Source organism: Peromyscus californicus, unplaced genomic scaffold (genome assembly GCF_007827085.1).
Source record: "Peromyscus californicus insignis strain IS unplaced genomic scaffold, ASM782708v3 Scaffold_7__1_contigs__length_154581171, whole genome shotgun sequence".
Lineage (NCBI taxonomy): Eukaryota > Metazoa > Chordata > Mammalia > Rodentia > Cricetidae > Peromyscus > Peromyscus californicus.
In genome coordinates, this window is record NW_026294595.1 from 145,407,531 (window position 1) to 145,425,256 (window position 17,726).

The window sequence follows — 17,726 nt, forward strand, 5'->3', positions numbered from 1 at the left end:
GATTAGCCTGAACAGTCCTTATTTTGAGAGCTCATGAGCGTCCCTCACACCTGAGCAATTTTTATAGCATCTTCAAGACTGTTCTGCACTACTTGAGTCTACTTTCTATTTTTCCTCTACATTGACCATAGTTTTGCTTAGATCAGACTGTTTGCTATCAAAGCCTTTGCTGTGTCAACAGAACCACAAATAAAAGCAGACAAAGGGAACAACGCTCTTAAGTTCTAAATGTACTGTCTGCTAATATCTAGCTGGCTGTTGTGGTCTATGCAAACTGACTCCCGTCTTCCATCAACCTCAAAGCCAAGAACGTCACAAGACAGCATCTGGGGCCCACACTCAGCTCTGCTGGAAGCTGATGTTTCCACTGATGTATTTCAAAACCTTGCTGATTTATGGCTTTGTTCTGTTAAGATAAAAACTTCATGAAACTGTGACTGTTGGGACTCGGCGTTGCAGATAACCCAGATCTGTGTTCCTGGGTCATGGTCACCAATAGTTAACTTCAGAGTAAACTCTTTCTCCCTTTGAGGTGAGAGCTGTACTTTTCATGTCAACAGTGACTTAGTTGAGACTCTGTCTCAAACTAAAAAAAAAAAAAAAAAAAAAAAGGGTGCGTGTGGGGTGGATATGGGGTGGAGGGGATATAGTTCAGTGGTAGAGTACTTGCTTGCCTAGGTTCAATCCCCTGTATGTATGGTTTCTCTTTTTGTTTGTTTTGTTTTGTATACTAAAGTGATGGCACAGTAACGAATAATTCCTATTACCAAGAAGAGATCTTCTCTTAACGTCACCCGAAGGCTTAGATTAGAACAGAAAAGGGAAATGGCTGTGCACCGTGTAATGTTAAGTGTTTCTAGGACTGTACGAAAGAACCATCAGATCTTTCTGAACTTTGTAGATGTTTACAAACTTGTCTGCAGGTGCAGCCTCCCAACTAGCAGCGACTGAAACACCGAGTCAGCATAAAGATTCAGAAGAGCCAAGAGGCCAGTTCCAGCCACACTTTCACACCTGGTGTAAGAGAACATCAGCTCAGCACCCGAGTCCTGGACTCTGTGACTGCAGGGGCAGGCTCAGGGGTAGTGTTCTGTTGTGCAACTCTGCTTACATAACATGCCTCCTCTGGAAGGTGAGCAGGTAAAAGGTGGAAGAAACAAGAACAGTGTCTGTAGTTAGGCACAGTTGTCCATAGACTCCTGGAGAAGCTGGTGTGTAGGAAGCAGAGCAGAAAGACAGTGGTCAAGGGAAATAAAAAAGCAGAAAGAGTATTCACAGGAGGAAGTAAGAACTCCAGGAGTCTGCTGCCTCTGCAGTCAGTCTGGAGGAGTGACTGCTGGTGGCTGGTAGATCAAGTTCGACCAGCTCAGCTGCCCTTAAATTGCTTGTGTTCTATGGAGAGAAGAGACTTTGTGGGTGCTGAGGAGAAACCATATTAAATGATGCCCCCAGGAACCCAAGAATTGACCTTGGATTCTGCCCCCAGAGAGCCAATCCAGGTAGGCAGCTTTCTCCCTGTGACATTGCAAGTGGCAGATGAACTATGCTGGAGTCCAAGAGTTGGGACAGGTAGAGTGAATGGCCTGGTGACTCTCAATGACTCTGGTGAGAGTTCTATGGTTCGGGTTGATCCTAGATATATATGGAAGCCCAGAATAATTTATAATCACCTATCTTAGCTTCCTAGAGCCACACAGACAGGTCAAGTGGGGGCGGGACATAGACTCCTTTATATACGTCATATATGTATATATGCAGTTTGTTCACATACATAAAGCATTTAATACAGCCAGGAGTCAGTAATGGACAGGACCACATCTTGACCAAGACAGCTTAGCTGTGCATACATTTTGCTCTCTATTTAACCATAAACCTCACATCAGGGACCCAAAGATAGAGCTGGAGGTCAGTGGACCTCTTTATTTATTCTTCTTCCCAATGTGGCCACATGAAATACTCACCCCCCTTCTCACTACTGGCAGATTGAGGATGAGTGGATGAGCCTAGTTTTTAAGAGTTACCAAGACCCAGGCTCTGACCCGAAAATCTCCGGCAACAAAGAGACATTGTAAACACTGCTTCAATGACATCGGCTCCAAGGTTGGACTGGGCAGGCAGGGTGTGCCGTGGGGCTCAGTTAAAATCTTAATGGCTCCCTCTCTGTAGTCAAGGGGCACACTGACTTTTGTAAAACAGAGTTCTGGGTCATATCAACCTCAGCTTTTTGTGCCAGTTTCTTGAGGGTTTTACTGTCTGTTGTTCAGACTGTGTTAATGAACTCACCCAGCTGGTGAGCTTGATGAGTGCTTTTACGTCATTTACTCCTTTTACTGATAAACAAATAAAATAGCAAGGCTGAGAACAGATTCCAGAGGCTTCCCCGAAAGGAGCAGCCATGTGGGATGGTTTGCATTCTTCTGCTGTATTCAAATACATCAGATGCAGCCACAGAGCTCAAAATAAACAGAACCGCTGCTGATGGAGATCAAAATTGTGCTAACAACCCACACCCTGGGGCTGCCAGTCGGGCTGTTAAGCGCTTCCCCTTGTCCTAAGTCATCTGTCACTTCTAAGCACTGGCTTCACCCTTGGGTGAGCTTTGCTGCTATGCAGAAGCCTGTCTTTCTATGGAGGGGTGAGGGCATGTCTCCACTCTTCTCTGAAAGCATGACATTGCCCGTGATGAACCCAGTCTAGATCTTGTGTTCCATCTGATGTTGCCCCTGGCCTGGTTTCCCAGCTCAGTACACAAGGGCAAAGAAGAGCCTTTGGCAGCCCCTTGCTCCTCTTCTCTGTCCTTCAGAGAAGTCTGTGGCTGAGAGACTGGGAGGACCAGACCGCAGTTCGGTGCCTTCCACAGCCAAGGAGCAGGTGTGTCGGATAACACATGAAGAAGGGCAGAGAGGGCTTGATTGCCCAGCCTGGGGATGTGTTCTGCGAGGGCACCGCAGAGGCAAGAAGGAAACCTGGACAGGGTGGCTGAGAAAGAGGATCTCTGGGAACAACTGAAGAGCGTGCAGTGCTTTGAAGGAGAGGCTCTAGCTGTTCAGACTGAAAATGGAGTAAACAGGACTGAGGCCAAACCCAGAGGTTCCCTGAAAGGGAGCAGCCTAGTGATTTAATGCCCCATTAAATTTGAATCTCAGATCAACAAATAATAATTTTACTAGCATAAATATGTCCCAAATATTGAATGAAACATACTTAACCTATACTAAAATTACTTTTTATTAATAATTTTAATAACATGTGAGTGTTTTTCCATTTCTCAATCTCTTTTTGATAACCAGGGAATGTCTGGTATGAGAGAATCATTCAAACCCCAGAAACAGAATCACCCCAGTCTCCTCTAGTAGCACTTAGCTCTTAATTGGTTAATCTAAAGAATAGTCTGGCCCTCTTAACAACACTGAACACTCCAATTTAAAAAATTGGCAGGATCCCATTGAAGATGTGTTGCCAAGAGCAAGGAGCTACAAGCCAGGCCGAATTCCAGCATGGACAGGAGAGGTGGAGAGGAAGTCCCACCCCCTAGCCATGGTACTATAGGCAACTGACAGCTGCTGGGAGAGCAAGCTCAGTTTTCTTTACAAGAGTAGCCCCTGGTTAGTTGGCCACACTCCAGTGGGAGGCCACACATGCAAGAATAAATGGGTCACACAAATGGGACTTGATGGGTGAAGAAGTTAAAAAAAAGGGAGGACATAGAGCTCAATGGGTAGGGAAGGGGGTGAATCTGGGAGGAGTCAGGGGAGGGGTGAATATGATCAAACACATTGCTCGGAATGCTTAGAGATCTAATAAAGACATAAAAAACCATATAAAGAGCTTCACAGCACATAATTTATCCATGTCAGCTCCACCTACAAGGGCTCTCTTGTTTAAAAGAATGTGTCCAGCTCTTAGAAGAGATTTTTTTCTGTAAGATAGGACATGGCCCATTTTGATCATGTGATAGCTGGTCTGAGCTCACAAATGTCACATGACATCACAGATGTTAGACTTTTCCACAGATCCTGAACATTTCATCTCATCTCTAGTTTTCTGGGAGCATCTAGCCTTTATCGGGGCTTCATTACCTAGTCCCCACATGAAGATGGGAAAATCTGTCAGTGAGACAAACCGTCCAGATGGCTCAGCGTGAGATGGCTTGGAGGTGTGTCAGACTTCCTGTGGGGACAGACTCCACCTGTCACACCCTCAGCACTCTACTGTCCTTTCCCTGACGACTCTGTCACTGACAGAGCATGGAGGGGCCCTGGGTCATGTTTTCCTGTCCAGTGTGGGACTCTGACCATGAACAAGCTATGCTGTGGCATTCCCTCGGCTTCTGCCAGCACCAGCCGCCAGCCATGCTCCCCGCCCCCCCCTCTCTCCCACACACCCAACAACAGCCTCCCACTGTGGCCTCAGCACTGACTTCCAGCCTCTACTCCTTCGCCATTCACAGGAATTTCCCCTATAAATCACTCATACTTCTGTTTGGTGTGTGCTTCTTGGAGAATCCAAATTTGCCATCACACCAGGACACTTTTGACGTAACATGATCTCTTTTCACTGGATTCCTTTCTGAACTCAATGCACTTGGCCTCAACTTGAGCAATAAATCTGCTTGCAAAAAAGGTTTGTGTGTATGTGTGTGTGTGTGTGTGTGTGTGTGTGCGCGCGCGCGCGTGTGTCCACAGAAACCAGAGACATCAGGTCCCCTGGGGCTGGAGCTGCAGGCAGTTGTGAGCCCCCCAGTATGGGCACTGGAACTGAACCCGGGGTCTCCACAAGAGTGCTACTTGCTCTGAATCACTCTCCAGCTTGCAAAAGTCTATGCTGATCTAAAGTATAATATGTTAATATGCTTTGAAGATACGTACAATTCTGGTTTTTTTTGTTTGTTTGTTTGTTTTTTTGTTTTTTTTAGACCAGTTTTCTCTGTTTAGTCCTGGCTGTCCTGGAACTTACTATATAGACCACTCTGGCCTTGAAATTACAGAGATCCTCCTGCCTCTGCCTCATGAATGGTGGGATTAAAGGCATGTATTACCAAGCCTGGCTGAATATATGTATAACTATCATATGTACTTGTACATATGGTATATAACTATATAGATGATCAATACATACATAATACATGTAAGTCTCATACATATATGAGTATACAATCATTCTTTAAATGTGAATATTCAAATATGGGTCACTGAAGTCCTCTCCTGTGCCACCACTATGTGCACATAAATCATTTGGAAATTGTTTCCTATGTTATACTGCTGGCAAAATACTTCTAAATTAGTATGTAGGCAGAAATAGAATTAAAATAGTAGTTGACATGTTCCAATGTGTTCATGAATGAGAGGAATCAGTGTCCTGGGAAAAATCTACAAGAAAAACTTTCTGTACAACAAGAAATAAACCAGAAAGTGGCTCAGAGGTCCAGCTGGATTCTCGCCAAGAGAGTGAAACCGATGGGCATTTGCCGCTGTTTTGTGCAGTGTGCCGAGCGCAGGGGTTTTGAGGACACCACTGACTCAGGTGCTTCCAGCTGTATGAATCCACCCCAGTTTCTCATTCATCTTTTAGAGAACTTTAAACCGGGTCGGAGTTCTGAACACTCGTTACGGTGGGGTTTGCTCTGCACCGATGGGTAAAGCCCCGCTCTCGGACCACCACAGCCCGGCCACCATTTCTGTGCGAGCGGCACCTCTGCCTACTCGGCTGTACTACAGATCACGCCCCCCTGCTGGTGGTCTGGTGGACATCGTTATTTTCTAAAATGGGGATTAAGAATCGGCTCACCAGGGCTGCATCTGGACAGGGAGAGGTAAAGACAAAGAGGGGGTCCTCTGCCCTGGAAGAGTGTGTGCTGAGGAAGCCCGGGCTATCGACCATTGCAGAGGGACAATATAGTCATGACACACCACAGCCCTTGGTCACTAACCCTAGTCATTCAAAGAATGACAAATGTTACTTGTTCACAGCCTTTTCTCCCCTACAGAGCACCTGTGAATAGCATGACAATGGCAAGCTAAATCACAGAGGAGGACAATAACGTCTGAGAATCATCAACGTCCAGGCCATCGCCCCGGACCCTGCGAACTCCTCGCGACCAGACTCACCTTCTTCCAAAACAGCTTTCCCAGAGGCAGTGCGGTGGGCCCTGACTTCTCCTTGCTGCCTTCCCTTGGGTCGTTGGCTGCTGCAGGAGGCGCATGACTTGGTGGGCTGCAGCCTTTCGAACTCTTGGTCGCCCCTTGAGGCTCTTGGGGCGTGAAGTTGGCTTTATCTGACTTGAGGTTGGCTGAAGTACTGGGTGAGTTTTCAGTCTCCTAAAAAGTTTTATTTGTAAAAGGAAAGTGAAAAACTCAAAATAATCTCACAGTTTCAAAAGTAAAAGATTCTCTGTTAAAATAAGCACAGGCTGGGGTCATGCATGGTGTTAGTCTTTTTTTCTTTCTAATTTTCTGTTTTATGCAAATTTCCACTGTGAATATAGCTTTGTGTTAAAGAAAATATATTCCAGATATTTCCCTTTTGGGAAAGAAAAAAGGGGAAGATTTGTTAGTAATGATGATTGTGTAAGTAATTTAGTGGGGGTAGGTTTTGGGGAGAGGTGGTATATTATTAGAAAGTGGAGTTCTGGGCGGGCTCTTGGCTCAGTGGGTAAAGGAACTTGCCTCCAAGCCTGATGACCTGAGTTCAATCCCTTGAATCCACATAGTGGAAGAGAGAACTGACTCCTGCAAGTTGTTCTCTGATCTGCAAACGTGTGTTGTGGCTTGCATGTTTCTATACATATGTATGTACTGTGCACATGTGTACACACACACACACACACACACACACACACACACACACACACACTCAATCAATCAATCAATGTAAAAAGGAAGAAAGGAAGGAAAGAAAGGGTTTTTTTTCTTTTTTTTTTTTTTAACCAAGGCCCTTTGTCTCCAAATAGTTTTGACCGGGCTCCCACCCATGGGAAATATTCTGAATATGCACACAATCATGCATGATGGTTTGTGTTTATTTTATAAACACTATTACTTTACCAAGCCAAATTGGAAATTAAGGAAAGGTGGAGATAAATTTGATGGTCATAAGAATTCTGAAATTTTTCTCCCATATCCCACTTTGGAGATCCAGGCCACGGAGAAGGCAGAGAGGAAGCTGTCAGCTGATGGAGGTCCACAGAACCCACTCCTACACTTTAGATGAGCCTCCACACTCCACACACAAGCTCTTCAGAAGGTTCCTGCTCCTCCCTTCTCTTCCTTCCTGTTCCTCCGTCCTACCCCTTCTCACTCCCGCCTACAGGCTGTGCTGAAGTCCAGTTCCAAGGTATCTGATGTTTCTTACTCCCTCTCTCCCCCCACAGTCCTTTCTTTTCTCTTTTCTTTCCTCTCTACTTTTTTTCTTCTCTTTCCCCACCCATAAAGGGCCTCATGTAGCCCAGGCTGGCCTCAGCTCCCTATGCAGCCAAGGATGACCTTGAATTTCTGATCACCCCACCCCCCCTGCCCAAGTGTTGGGAACACAGTCATGCACCAGGCCACCTGCTTCCATACACACACCCTTTACTCCTCCAGTGAACTGCTGCTCATTCCTAGGCTCTGCTTTCCCGAGAGTCAGGATGAAGACTCATGAAGCCCAAATAACATCCAGCCATGAGTGAACACTGACATTCAAGTTTTAACATCAGGCTCTTCTAACCTGACTTCGTTCTCTTAAGCATCTTCATTTTACGACTTTTGCTCTCTGGACCTAATGACACAATTCCTTTAAATTCCCAGATGATGATTTCTGATCAAAAGAAAAACAAAAACAAAAACAAAAAAAAAAACCTGACAATAAAAATGTGATTTAGACCAAAATATTAAAAAAAAAGTATACTTAGAATTTTGAAATGTTCTTGGTCGTTGGTTTGTTTTAAAAGGTCTTTGGGAGTAGCTCTGACTGGGCTACAGTCAGTTCTTCCTCCGCCCCAGCTTCCAGAGTCCTGGGATTACAGGTGTGCACCATGATACTGTAGATGGCCAGAGTCTTGAAAGTCATCTTTCCAGTGTTCACATTTTCAGACAAGGAAGCTGGGCCTGTGATCTGTCAACCCCTAAACTGAGAGGGGGTGGAGAAGAGGGAGAGAAGAGGGAGGACCAGATCCGGCCATGGCTGGTTTCCACCCACTCAGTGGATTCCTGGGACGGGACCCCAGCAAAGTTTCCTTCGCATTTTCCTTCCCTGCCCGTTCACCTTCTTTCTCCCAGAGAGCCCCACAAGGTATCCTGCCACCGTTAGCTAATGTAACATCCTTTCTCTAGAGTCTGGAGGAGACAGTCAAGATTCCAGCCTGACACAGAGGCCAGTGCTCTCGACGGTCACCACACTGCAACTGAAGATGACAATGTAGGAAGGATGGTTCAGTGGTTAGGGAGCATCCCACTCTTGCAAAGGCTCTGAGTTTGGTTCCTAGCATCCACATGAGGAAACTCAAAGCCACCTGGAACTCCAGCTCCAGGGGACCTGATGCCCTCTTTCTGTGCTCCTCAGGCACCTGCCCTCATGTGTGCACATACCCACATAGACACGCACACATATATGTAACTTAAGAAAAAGGAATGTCCCAGCAAGTCTGAATTTCAAATCAGCAAATAATAATTTTTCTAGCATAAGTATGTTCCAAATATTGCATGAAATATATTTAAATTTATACTAAAATTACTTCCTTTTCTTAATAATTTTAAATTACTATATAAAGATTGGATTGCAAGAAAACATGAAATTATTTCTTGCGTATCTGAAGCCTGAATTTCACCGCATATGCTATATTCTACCTGGTGACCCTACCTGTGTGAGTCTATCAGCTCTGGGGACTATCTTCTTAATAGATAAGTCACCCCCTTGATTTTATTTCTGGATGTGGGACACAGGAGGTCTCAACAAGGTACAGACATCAGAACAAGAACACCAAACAACGGGTGTGTGGAAAGCAGAAGAGTGCCATGGGCTGGCTTCTAATAAAAACCGCAGCTTCCCACCGAGAGGACAGGCGCTGGCCAAACCTTTTCAAGCAATGCCTGGCCTCGGGCATGTTTAAGTTGTCGCGGAGGACATGGGACAAAGTCTGATTCTGAAGCATCTTATTTCCTAACTCCAAAAGACAAAGGTTGAGGGTAGGAAAGGTGATGTGCCTGCTTCTTCCAACAGTAACCTTGGCGGGGCTGGAGCTCAGGGGTAGGGCATTTCCCTTGCACGGAGGATGCCCTAGCCTCATACCCACAACTTACTGCATTTATTAATTCCAGTCTTCCTTTTTAAAAAATAGTACATGTCTTAGTTAGGGTTTCTATTGCTGCCATGAAACATCATGAGCAAAAAGTTGGGGAGAGAAGGGTTCATATTGGTTTATATTTCCATATTGCTGTTTCTCATCAAAGGAAGTCAGGACAGAAACTCAAGCAGGGCAAGAACTTGGAAGCAGGAGCTGATGCAGAGGCCACGGAGGGGTGCTGCTTACTGGCTTGCTCCCTATGACTAGCTCAGCCTGCTTTCTTATAGAACCCAGGACCACCCACCCAGGGGTGGCCACACTCATAATAGGCTGGGTCCTCCCCCATCAATCACTAAGAAAATGCCTCACAGCTGAATTTTATGGAGGCATTTTTCTCAGCTGAGGTTCCCACCTCTCAGATAATTCTAGTTTGTGTGTCAAGTTGACATAAGACTAGCCAACACAATACATTTCTTTTATTTTTTAATCATGTGTGTATGCCCCCTGCCCTGTGTGTGTGTGTGGTGGGGGGTACACACAGAAGCCAAAAGAAGGCATCAGATCTCCTGGAGCTGGAGTTACAGGCAGTTATAAACTGCCTGATGTGGGTGCTGGTAGACAAAATCTGGTCCTTTAAAAAAGCAGCAAGTTAGCTGGGCAGTGGTGGCACATGCCTTTAATCCCAGCACTTGGGAGGCAGAGGCAGGTGGATCTCTGTGAGTTTGAGGCCAGCTGAGCTACAAAGTGAGTTCCAGGAAAGGCACAAAGCTACACAGAGAAACCCTGTCTCAAAAAACCAAAAAAACAAAACAAAACAAAAAAGCAGCAAGTATTCTTAACTGCTGGACCTTCTCTCAGTTCCCACATTTTTTTTTTTAAACTAAGAAAAGCTACTTATTGATTGATTGATTTGCTTTTAAGAAGGGTCCTGCTGTGGCTATGGCTACTTGTTATGCAGCCTAGACTGGCCCCAGATTTGTTATGTGGCTGAGGGGGGATTAAATGTTGGGGATGATAAGTATGCACTTCCAGACTTGGCTTCACTTTGAATCTGTTAGGATTTCCCTTTCTGACCTAGAGGACAGCCTCTTGGTGAACCTGAGGGGATTGGTGTCTTCTACAGCTGAGACACAAGACACAGACAGGATCTGGTTTATTGTTTTAATGACCTTGATTTTTCCCCCCTCTAAGGACAACAGAGTAATCAAAAGAAGAGAAGAAAGTGTGGTGGTTTAAATGTGACTGACTCCCATAAGCTCACAGGGAGTGGTTCTATTAGGAGGTGTGGCTTTGTTGGAGTGGGTGTGGCCTTGTTGGAGGAAGTGTGTCAATGTGGGGGTGGGCCTTGAGGTCTCATATATGCTCAAGCCACACCCAGTGTCTCAGTCCACTTCCTGTTGTTTCCTGATCAAGATGTAGCCAGCGCCACGTCTGCCTGCATGCTGCTATGCTCCCCTCCATGTTTTTCCTTTGTAAGAGTTTTGATGGTCATGGTGTCTCTTCACAGCAATAGAAACCTAACTAAGAAAGAAAGAAAGTTTTCAACACAGAGGTAAAAGCTGATGACCTATATGTAGCAAACTGTATAAATGAGAATTGGGAACATTTGGGATTGTCCTCTTATTTTAATTGACATTTGCATGGAAAACACACTGATGTCAATCAAGGCACAACCCTGAAGCTCCTGTGTCTGGGTTACAGAAGTCCAGAAGAGGGCACTTCCTGTAATAATTTAAGAGTTCAGATCCCATCCTTCTCCCAAAGCGTCTCACTTCTAGGATAAGAGCCACAGATATTAGAAAGCCCTAGAAATGTCATGGACTTTGGGTGGCCATTCATGGTGGGATGAGATACTACAGATGTGAAATTTTGTGACACATAAAATGGATATCATAATTAAGGGCAGATGTGGTGTGGAGGGAGTCACACATTTTACAGACACCCCCTCCTCACATAGTTCCCAAAGTGGGAGTTAAACCCGATTCTTCTGTGTAAAGGTCTATGATATGTCTCATTAGCTGTTACTAAACTGTGTCCCACGTACCCAAGTGGCCATACACTTACTATGCATATATTTATTGGTCTTTTTTGAGACAAGTTCTTATTGTATACCCTTGCCTATCCTGGAACTTGATAAACAGCCCAGGCTGTTTTCAAACTTAGGGTGATCCTTCTGCCTCAGTTTCCTAGGAACTTGATAAATAACCCAGGCTGTTTTCAAACTTAGGGTGATCCTCCTGCCTTTTTTCCCTAGGTTCTGGGATTATAGGCATGCACTATATCCACCTGCCTATACCACTTTTCAAAAAAAAATTATTTAAAAAATGTATGTGTGTGTGTGCAAGTGTACGTGCACATGTGAGTGCAGTGCCCGCAAAGACCAGAAGACAGTGTTGGATCCCCTGGAGCTGGAGCTACGAGCACCTGTGAGCTACCCCATGTGAATGCTGGGAAATGAACTCAGATCCTCTGAGAGAGCTGCAAGTGCTCTTACCACTGAGCCTTTCCAGACCGCAAGACCGCTTTGCAGTGTTCCTTTCCTTCTTCCTTCAATGGCTGTAGTTCTCTCTTTACAGAACAAAATAAGCCTTCTTGGAAATTGAAGGTGACCTCACGTTTGCATGTGCAAATGCAGATTCTGCTATGTGAGTGTGCTATGGAAACTGTCATTTGCCTATACAATCCTAGGACTAGAAAATGGAGCTGGGAACATTTTTGTGTTTAAAACAGGCCCACTAAATTTGGTGGACAACGGTTACTAGTTCAAAAAGACCCTCCAAGCATCGGGCCCAACTCCGAAGTCCTTGGAATTGGTGGTTTCAGATGTGCGTGGTGCCTTCCTTAGTGCACGAAGAGTCTGTCTCCAAAGCTGAGCTCATGTCCATCATTGTGATTGACTCTGCCCTCATCCACTGTTTTCTCCTGTTGGCATCTATGTGGGCTCAGTGTAAACTCAGTCACCAGAGGGAACAGGGGAGGCGGATGACAGCAAGCTAATACTGTTATCTTGAGGTTAGAAGAGAATTTCCCAAGGAGTGGGTGGCATACCACAACTTTACATTCAGGGTAAGAAGCAAAGCTCAAACAGCGTACTTTTCCTTTTCTAACTCTTGAGTCATTTAATAATGCTCTGTGGAAAAGCTGGGTCTACTGCCAGGATGGCTTTAGCAGTCTCCATCACCAGCCAATTTCTTCCCAAGAAAACCTGGAGGAAATTGGATTCTAAGCTCTACAGAAATGAGCAAGAACGTTTAATTACCCACATTAATGATCATTTTTCTGTTAAGAAAAGTGATTCTGGTTTCCATGTGTGATGGGATATGAAAGCGTTTTTGAAAGGCACATTTAAATAGGAATTGTCAATTTTAGTATAAAAATATCAAATGATTAATAGTATATTTAAGTAAAGTGGTGAAAGTGTATGCCAACAACTGACGTTTGGGAAACACTGGGTGAGAATTTCAGAACCCTGGTCCACACTTGGAAGGAACCAATCTGAGATGTTTATAGCTATGGGGACTTAAATGCCCAAAGTTCAGGCCTCAGCATCTTCAATTTCCCCCTCAGTGATCGCAGCCACCCAAGGCATTCCCTGACTCAGAGCTGTTAGGCACTGGATCCTAGGCATCAGGTGAAGAGCAGGGTCCTTTTTCCTCCTAGTATGAGGAGATACAGACCTTATGCCTAAAGAACTTTCTAAAGGTGAGTCCTAGCCTGGGGCTGTCCAGGCGTTTCTTCTTGCTCTTAGCCTGCGTCTCCAACGTCTTCTGGCCAGCGTGTCCGTCGCAGACATTGTCTGCCTTGGTTGCCTTCTGACAACAGCAGGCACAGCTTAGCAATTTGCTTTTGAACAAACCCACTTGACTTTTCTCTTTCAAAGTATATTCAGACACTGTGACAATGAATTACTGGTCTGTCACTCACATCTCCCAACCACAAAGCACCATGAGAATACTTGTAAAGCTTCTCAAAAACGTTCACTAGACAGTATATTCACAGTTTCAGGCATACATTGTCGTTTAACAGGGTCACCTATGCAAATGACCTGAATCAACACATCTCAGAACTCCATCCCCAATCCAACCAAAACAGCTCTCCTCATCCCTATTTGCTTAAGACAGTGACAGGCCATTTAAACTGTGACTTAAAACATCAAATGAAACATAACCAAATCCTAAAAGATAACGCTAGTCTTGACTAACAGCTTTAAATATGTAAATGCTGATGTCACCTGGGAAAGGAAACCAATAAACCACACGTTGACAAGAGATGTTTTGTGTCTTGATTTTGTTTTCTTGGCTGAATGTTACCACCAAATGACTCCCATCCTCAAACCAATTTCCTTTGACCCTTCATGGAAATAATATCACCCACAACATTTGAGTGACTTCTACATGAGCAGGTTTCCCAGGCAAAGCAAGTTTCTGGTGTGAACCAATTCATTGAGCCAAAATGGGAGGAAATAAGAATCAAAATAACTCAGCTACAATCACTACAAACTGTTGACTCAAGTTACAAATGTCGTGAGGGTTTTTCATGAAGCATGTAGTGCATTAGCAGTCACCTAGAGGGTTGAAGAGATGAAGAGTGCTTAACAGTTTAGAGCACTGGCTGCTCTTCTAGAGGATCCAGGTTCAGTTCCCAGCACCCACATGGGAGCTGACGACCTCCTATAACTTCCAGGGGATCAGATGGCCTCTTCTGACCTCCATGGGTACTGCATGCATGTGGTGCACTTAAATACATGTCGACAAAACACCCATACGCATAAAATAAATATATAAAAATAAGGAAATAAATAAATAAATATGTATATATATATATGACTCATGGTCAAGTGTAACAGAGATGCAGACTTTTCAAAAGTACTTTGGGAACTTCAGAAGAAAAAGATGCCCCAAAGACAAATACAGAACAAGAGAGGCCATTTCCTGGGCATCCCAAACAGTCTGTATTCATAATCTCTCATCTAAAATACCGGTTCCCAGTGGGGACTCCTCAGCCTGCTGGATGGGACAATGAGACTTTATCAACAAGGTACGCCCAGTGGGGAACCATCTTTGCACTGTGGATGGGTCTTGGTACATGGGCCAGCTAAACAGAAAGAGTGAATCGGCCACTTGGGAAGCCACCCAACACCACCCACATCCTCCACTGTTGACAGCCCAGTGTGCTGAGGATAGGGCTCCAAGAATTGGAAAACACAGAAGCAAACATCTTGACCCCACCATTCACTGAATTTGACCTTAGCTGCCTTGTAGCAAACGAGTAATGTTCAGGAATCTGTTTTTCAATGGGAGAAGAAAAGTCTAGAGGAATCTATTAATCCACTACGTGACTGTGGAATAGGATTAATGACATTCAAACAGGGCTCTACAGTTTGCAAGGCATTGCAGCCCCTTCCCTCAACCCTGGGCCAGCTTTACAGATGTGGAGGCTTTAAGTTAGGATCATATGGCCACCACATCAATGACCTGGAGCTCAAACACAAGTTCTCTGGGACAAGATAAAGGGTGCCCCTCCCCACCTCTGCAGTGGAGAGCTACTTTTCAAATTACATGAAAATGGAAAACACGTTAACACCCCCAGAGCTACAGCTTCTGCCCCTCACTTCAGAGAAAAGTCTTAAAAAAAAACAACAAACAACCAAACAAACAGAAAACCTGAATTCTCTCATTTTCTTTTCTGAGCCCAATGAAAAAAGATGATAATGGTGTAGTTATTAGTAATTTGTATCTATTGTATATTTAGCAACTGGGCATTGTGACATTCTTTAGCCAGAGCAAGTATATCATCTTTCAAGTGTCCCACTAAAATGTTTATTAAAGTACCATTAACCAGGGCAGGGGATTATGGCTAAGTGGGTAGAGGGCTTGCCAACTGGGCAAGAGGCCCTGAATCTAATGCCAAGCACTGCAGAATCCAACCAAACAAAACCACAATCATAACCTAAACCAAATACTTGAAGGAAATCTAATAGCACTATTAAATTTCTAAGTAGATTCATATATTGCATATGTAACATATAATATTCGTGATATGCATATCATCCAAGACACATATGCAAATCGGACCCCAATTCTTTGCATAAACCCAGACATATATGTACTTCAGGATACCTACCGTGTCTTCTGGATCCTTTTTTGTTTCAGCTTTGTTAGGCGAAACCTGAAAAGTGAGAGAAATGCAAGTGTTAAAAACCAGCTCTAGAGGGTGACTTGTGTTTCATAAAGACAAGTCTTCAGGGTATTCTAGTTTATCACACCAAAAATTGAGAAATAAAAAGTGCCTTTGACCTAACTCTATTAGGTCATGTCTCTAACATGAGCACCTCTAGGTAATAAACAGCTTACAAAATCAATATTTTATTCTGAAATGTATTAGATCTTACACATCCACCAAGAGTTGGATCACATTCAAAAAACCACCTCCCAGAAGGCCATTAGGTGTCCCCTCAATTCTATGTCACTAGTCAAAGCACAATATCTGTGGCACATCTTGGTGTTTTTTTTTTTTTTCATTTTACCTGTTGAAGTCGGACTGATATTGGCATACAACCCAAACACACTTGGGACTAGTTACTAATGGATTCCATCACACCACAGCTCAAAATCCACAGTTATGATGCACCGCCCCCCAGTGCTGTTATTATGGCTTCCGACCCTAAAGCTTTGTCACTGAAAGACATAGGAATGCAGTTTCCTAAGAAAGAATATTTACATGGCCCTGATGATAATACTGATACCATGACATTCAAGTATTCTTAGAATTAGACATGGCGACAATGACATTAAGGAAGAAAAACAGAGAACAGTACTTACGAGGGTCTTGAAGAAGCTCATGATGGAGTTACTACTCTCTGTGGTATCTACCTCCTGGGGGTCCTCCTTCTTGGTCCCCAGCACCTCTGGATCCCCAGGGACAGAATAACTCAGATTGTCAACTTCTTGTCCTTTCCCCTCGCTGTCGATTATGTCCTGGGAACAAAATAGAGTTTTCACAGTTGCAGCTCCTTGGATGTGGACTCTCAGAGTCTCCCTTTTATTCCACACCCCTCTCTTCCTTATCCCCTAATTCCAGCCATAGCTCTTCTGCCCACGGCCAGGCAGGACAATCGGGAGTTTATGAGAGTCCTCTCTCTTCCCTTCCCCCTCTCACTAACACATTCATTGCACTTGGTAGGAGGGATATTGTTTGGGGCCAGAAGGTAACAAACTGAGCAGTGCACATTACATCCCCAACAAAACCCCTTTTCTCTCGAGTCTGCAAGGAGGGTGTGAGAGAAGCCAAGGTTTTCCATCCTTATGCTCTCTCTGATCATCTGTATGTTAGGCTAGAGATGGCCCTGTGGGATTTACCACAATCCCCAGAGCCAAATCATATCAACAACAATAACAACAACAAGTCATTTTCCAATAACTACTCTGCTTTGGGGTCTGGGAGTTTGCTGGTACCTGGGATGGGACTTGGGAACTGATTTCTTTCCTTGTCCCATTTTCACCATGACTCTGAGACAAGACACTGTCATCACTCCACTCCATGACAGTCACAACTCTTGTCCTGTTTACTTGTGTCCTAGCAGCCCCACTCACTCCACAGATTTATGCTTCACATCTTACCAGCCTCCTGTGCCCTCTCCTGGCTTTGGAGTCAGGCCCAAACTCTGACACAGCCTCCTCAGTGTCCTTCTCGGTGTGGCTCTCTCTGATTCTTTTCTCTCTATTCTTTCTGGTCTGGGTTCTTTGAGTTTCTCAAACATACCACACTACAAATTATTTCCTATTCCGAGGCTCTAGAATCTTTTGCCCCTCTGGGTACCAGTAGTGTGTGTGTGTGTGTGTGTGTGTGTGTGTGTGTGTGTGTGTGTGTGTGTGTGCATGTGAGTGCAGATGCCCATGGAGGTCAGAAGAGGGTGTCAGATCATCTGGAGCTGGAGTTACAGGTGGTTGTGAACTTCCTGATGTGGACTGCTAGCAACCTAACTGGGGTCTGCTCCAAGAGCAGTATGAGCTGTTAAGGTCTTAGCCATCTCTCCAGCCCTCACCCTCCCAGTCTTAAGTGTTGCCTCTTCCAAGGGCCAGTCCCTAAGACTCCAGCTCAAGCTCTCCTCCCACATCTCTGCCCTTTCTACCTTTAATGGCCCAATATCTTCCCTAACTTCCTCCATTTCAGCCTTTGTCCTTACAGGCCCACAGACCAGCATCTCCACAATGACAGAGGCTGTATTTTTTTTTTTTTTTGCCCCATGCTGTTTCTTATGTATCAAGGGAAGTGTCCTAGTTAGGGTTTCTATTGCTGTGAAGAGACACCATAATCACAGCAACTCTAATAAAGGAAAACACTTGGTTGTGGAGCATGGCTTACAGTTCAGAGGTTCAGTCCATTATCATCATGGTGGGACATGGTGGCATGCAGGTAGATAGGGTGCTGAAAAGGTAGCTGAGAACTCTACATCTTGTGCAGGCAA

At 44.6% G+C, this 17,726-nt stretch overlaps 1 protein-coding gene across 12 annotated transcripts in view; it reads right to left on the bottom strand.

The window, feature by feature from the left end:
- Positions 1-17,726, bottom strand: part of Bcas1 (brain enriched myelin associated protein 1) — an 84,672-nt gene that overhangs the window by 36,676 nt on the left and 30,270 nt on the right. For 10 of the 12 annotated variants that reach the window (XM_052725703.1, XM_052725701.1, XM_052725702.1 and 7 more), the window contains exons 4-7: positions 16,081-16,236; positions 15,383-15,427; positions 12,937-13,071; positions 6,108-6,317 (exon numbers count right to left, since the gene is read on the bottom strand). In XM_052725703.1, the coding sequence (XP_052581663.1) occupies positions 6,108-6,317; positions 12,937-13,071; positions 15,383-15,427; positions 16,081-16,236 (546 nt within the window). The remainder of the gene's footprint in view (positions 1-6,107; positions 6,318-12,936; positions 13,072-15,382; positions 15,428-16,080; positions 16,237-17,726) is intronic. The other 2 variants (XM_052725694.1, XM_052725696.1) reach the window with 1 other exon arrangement.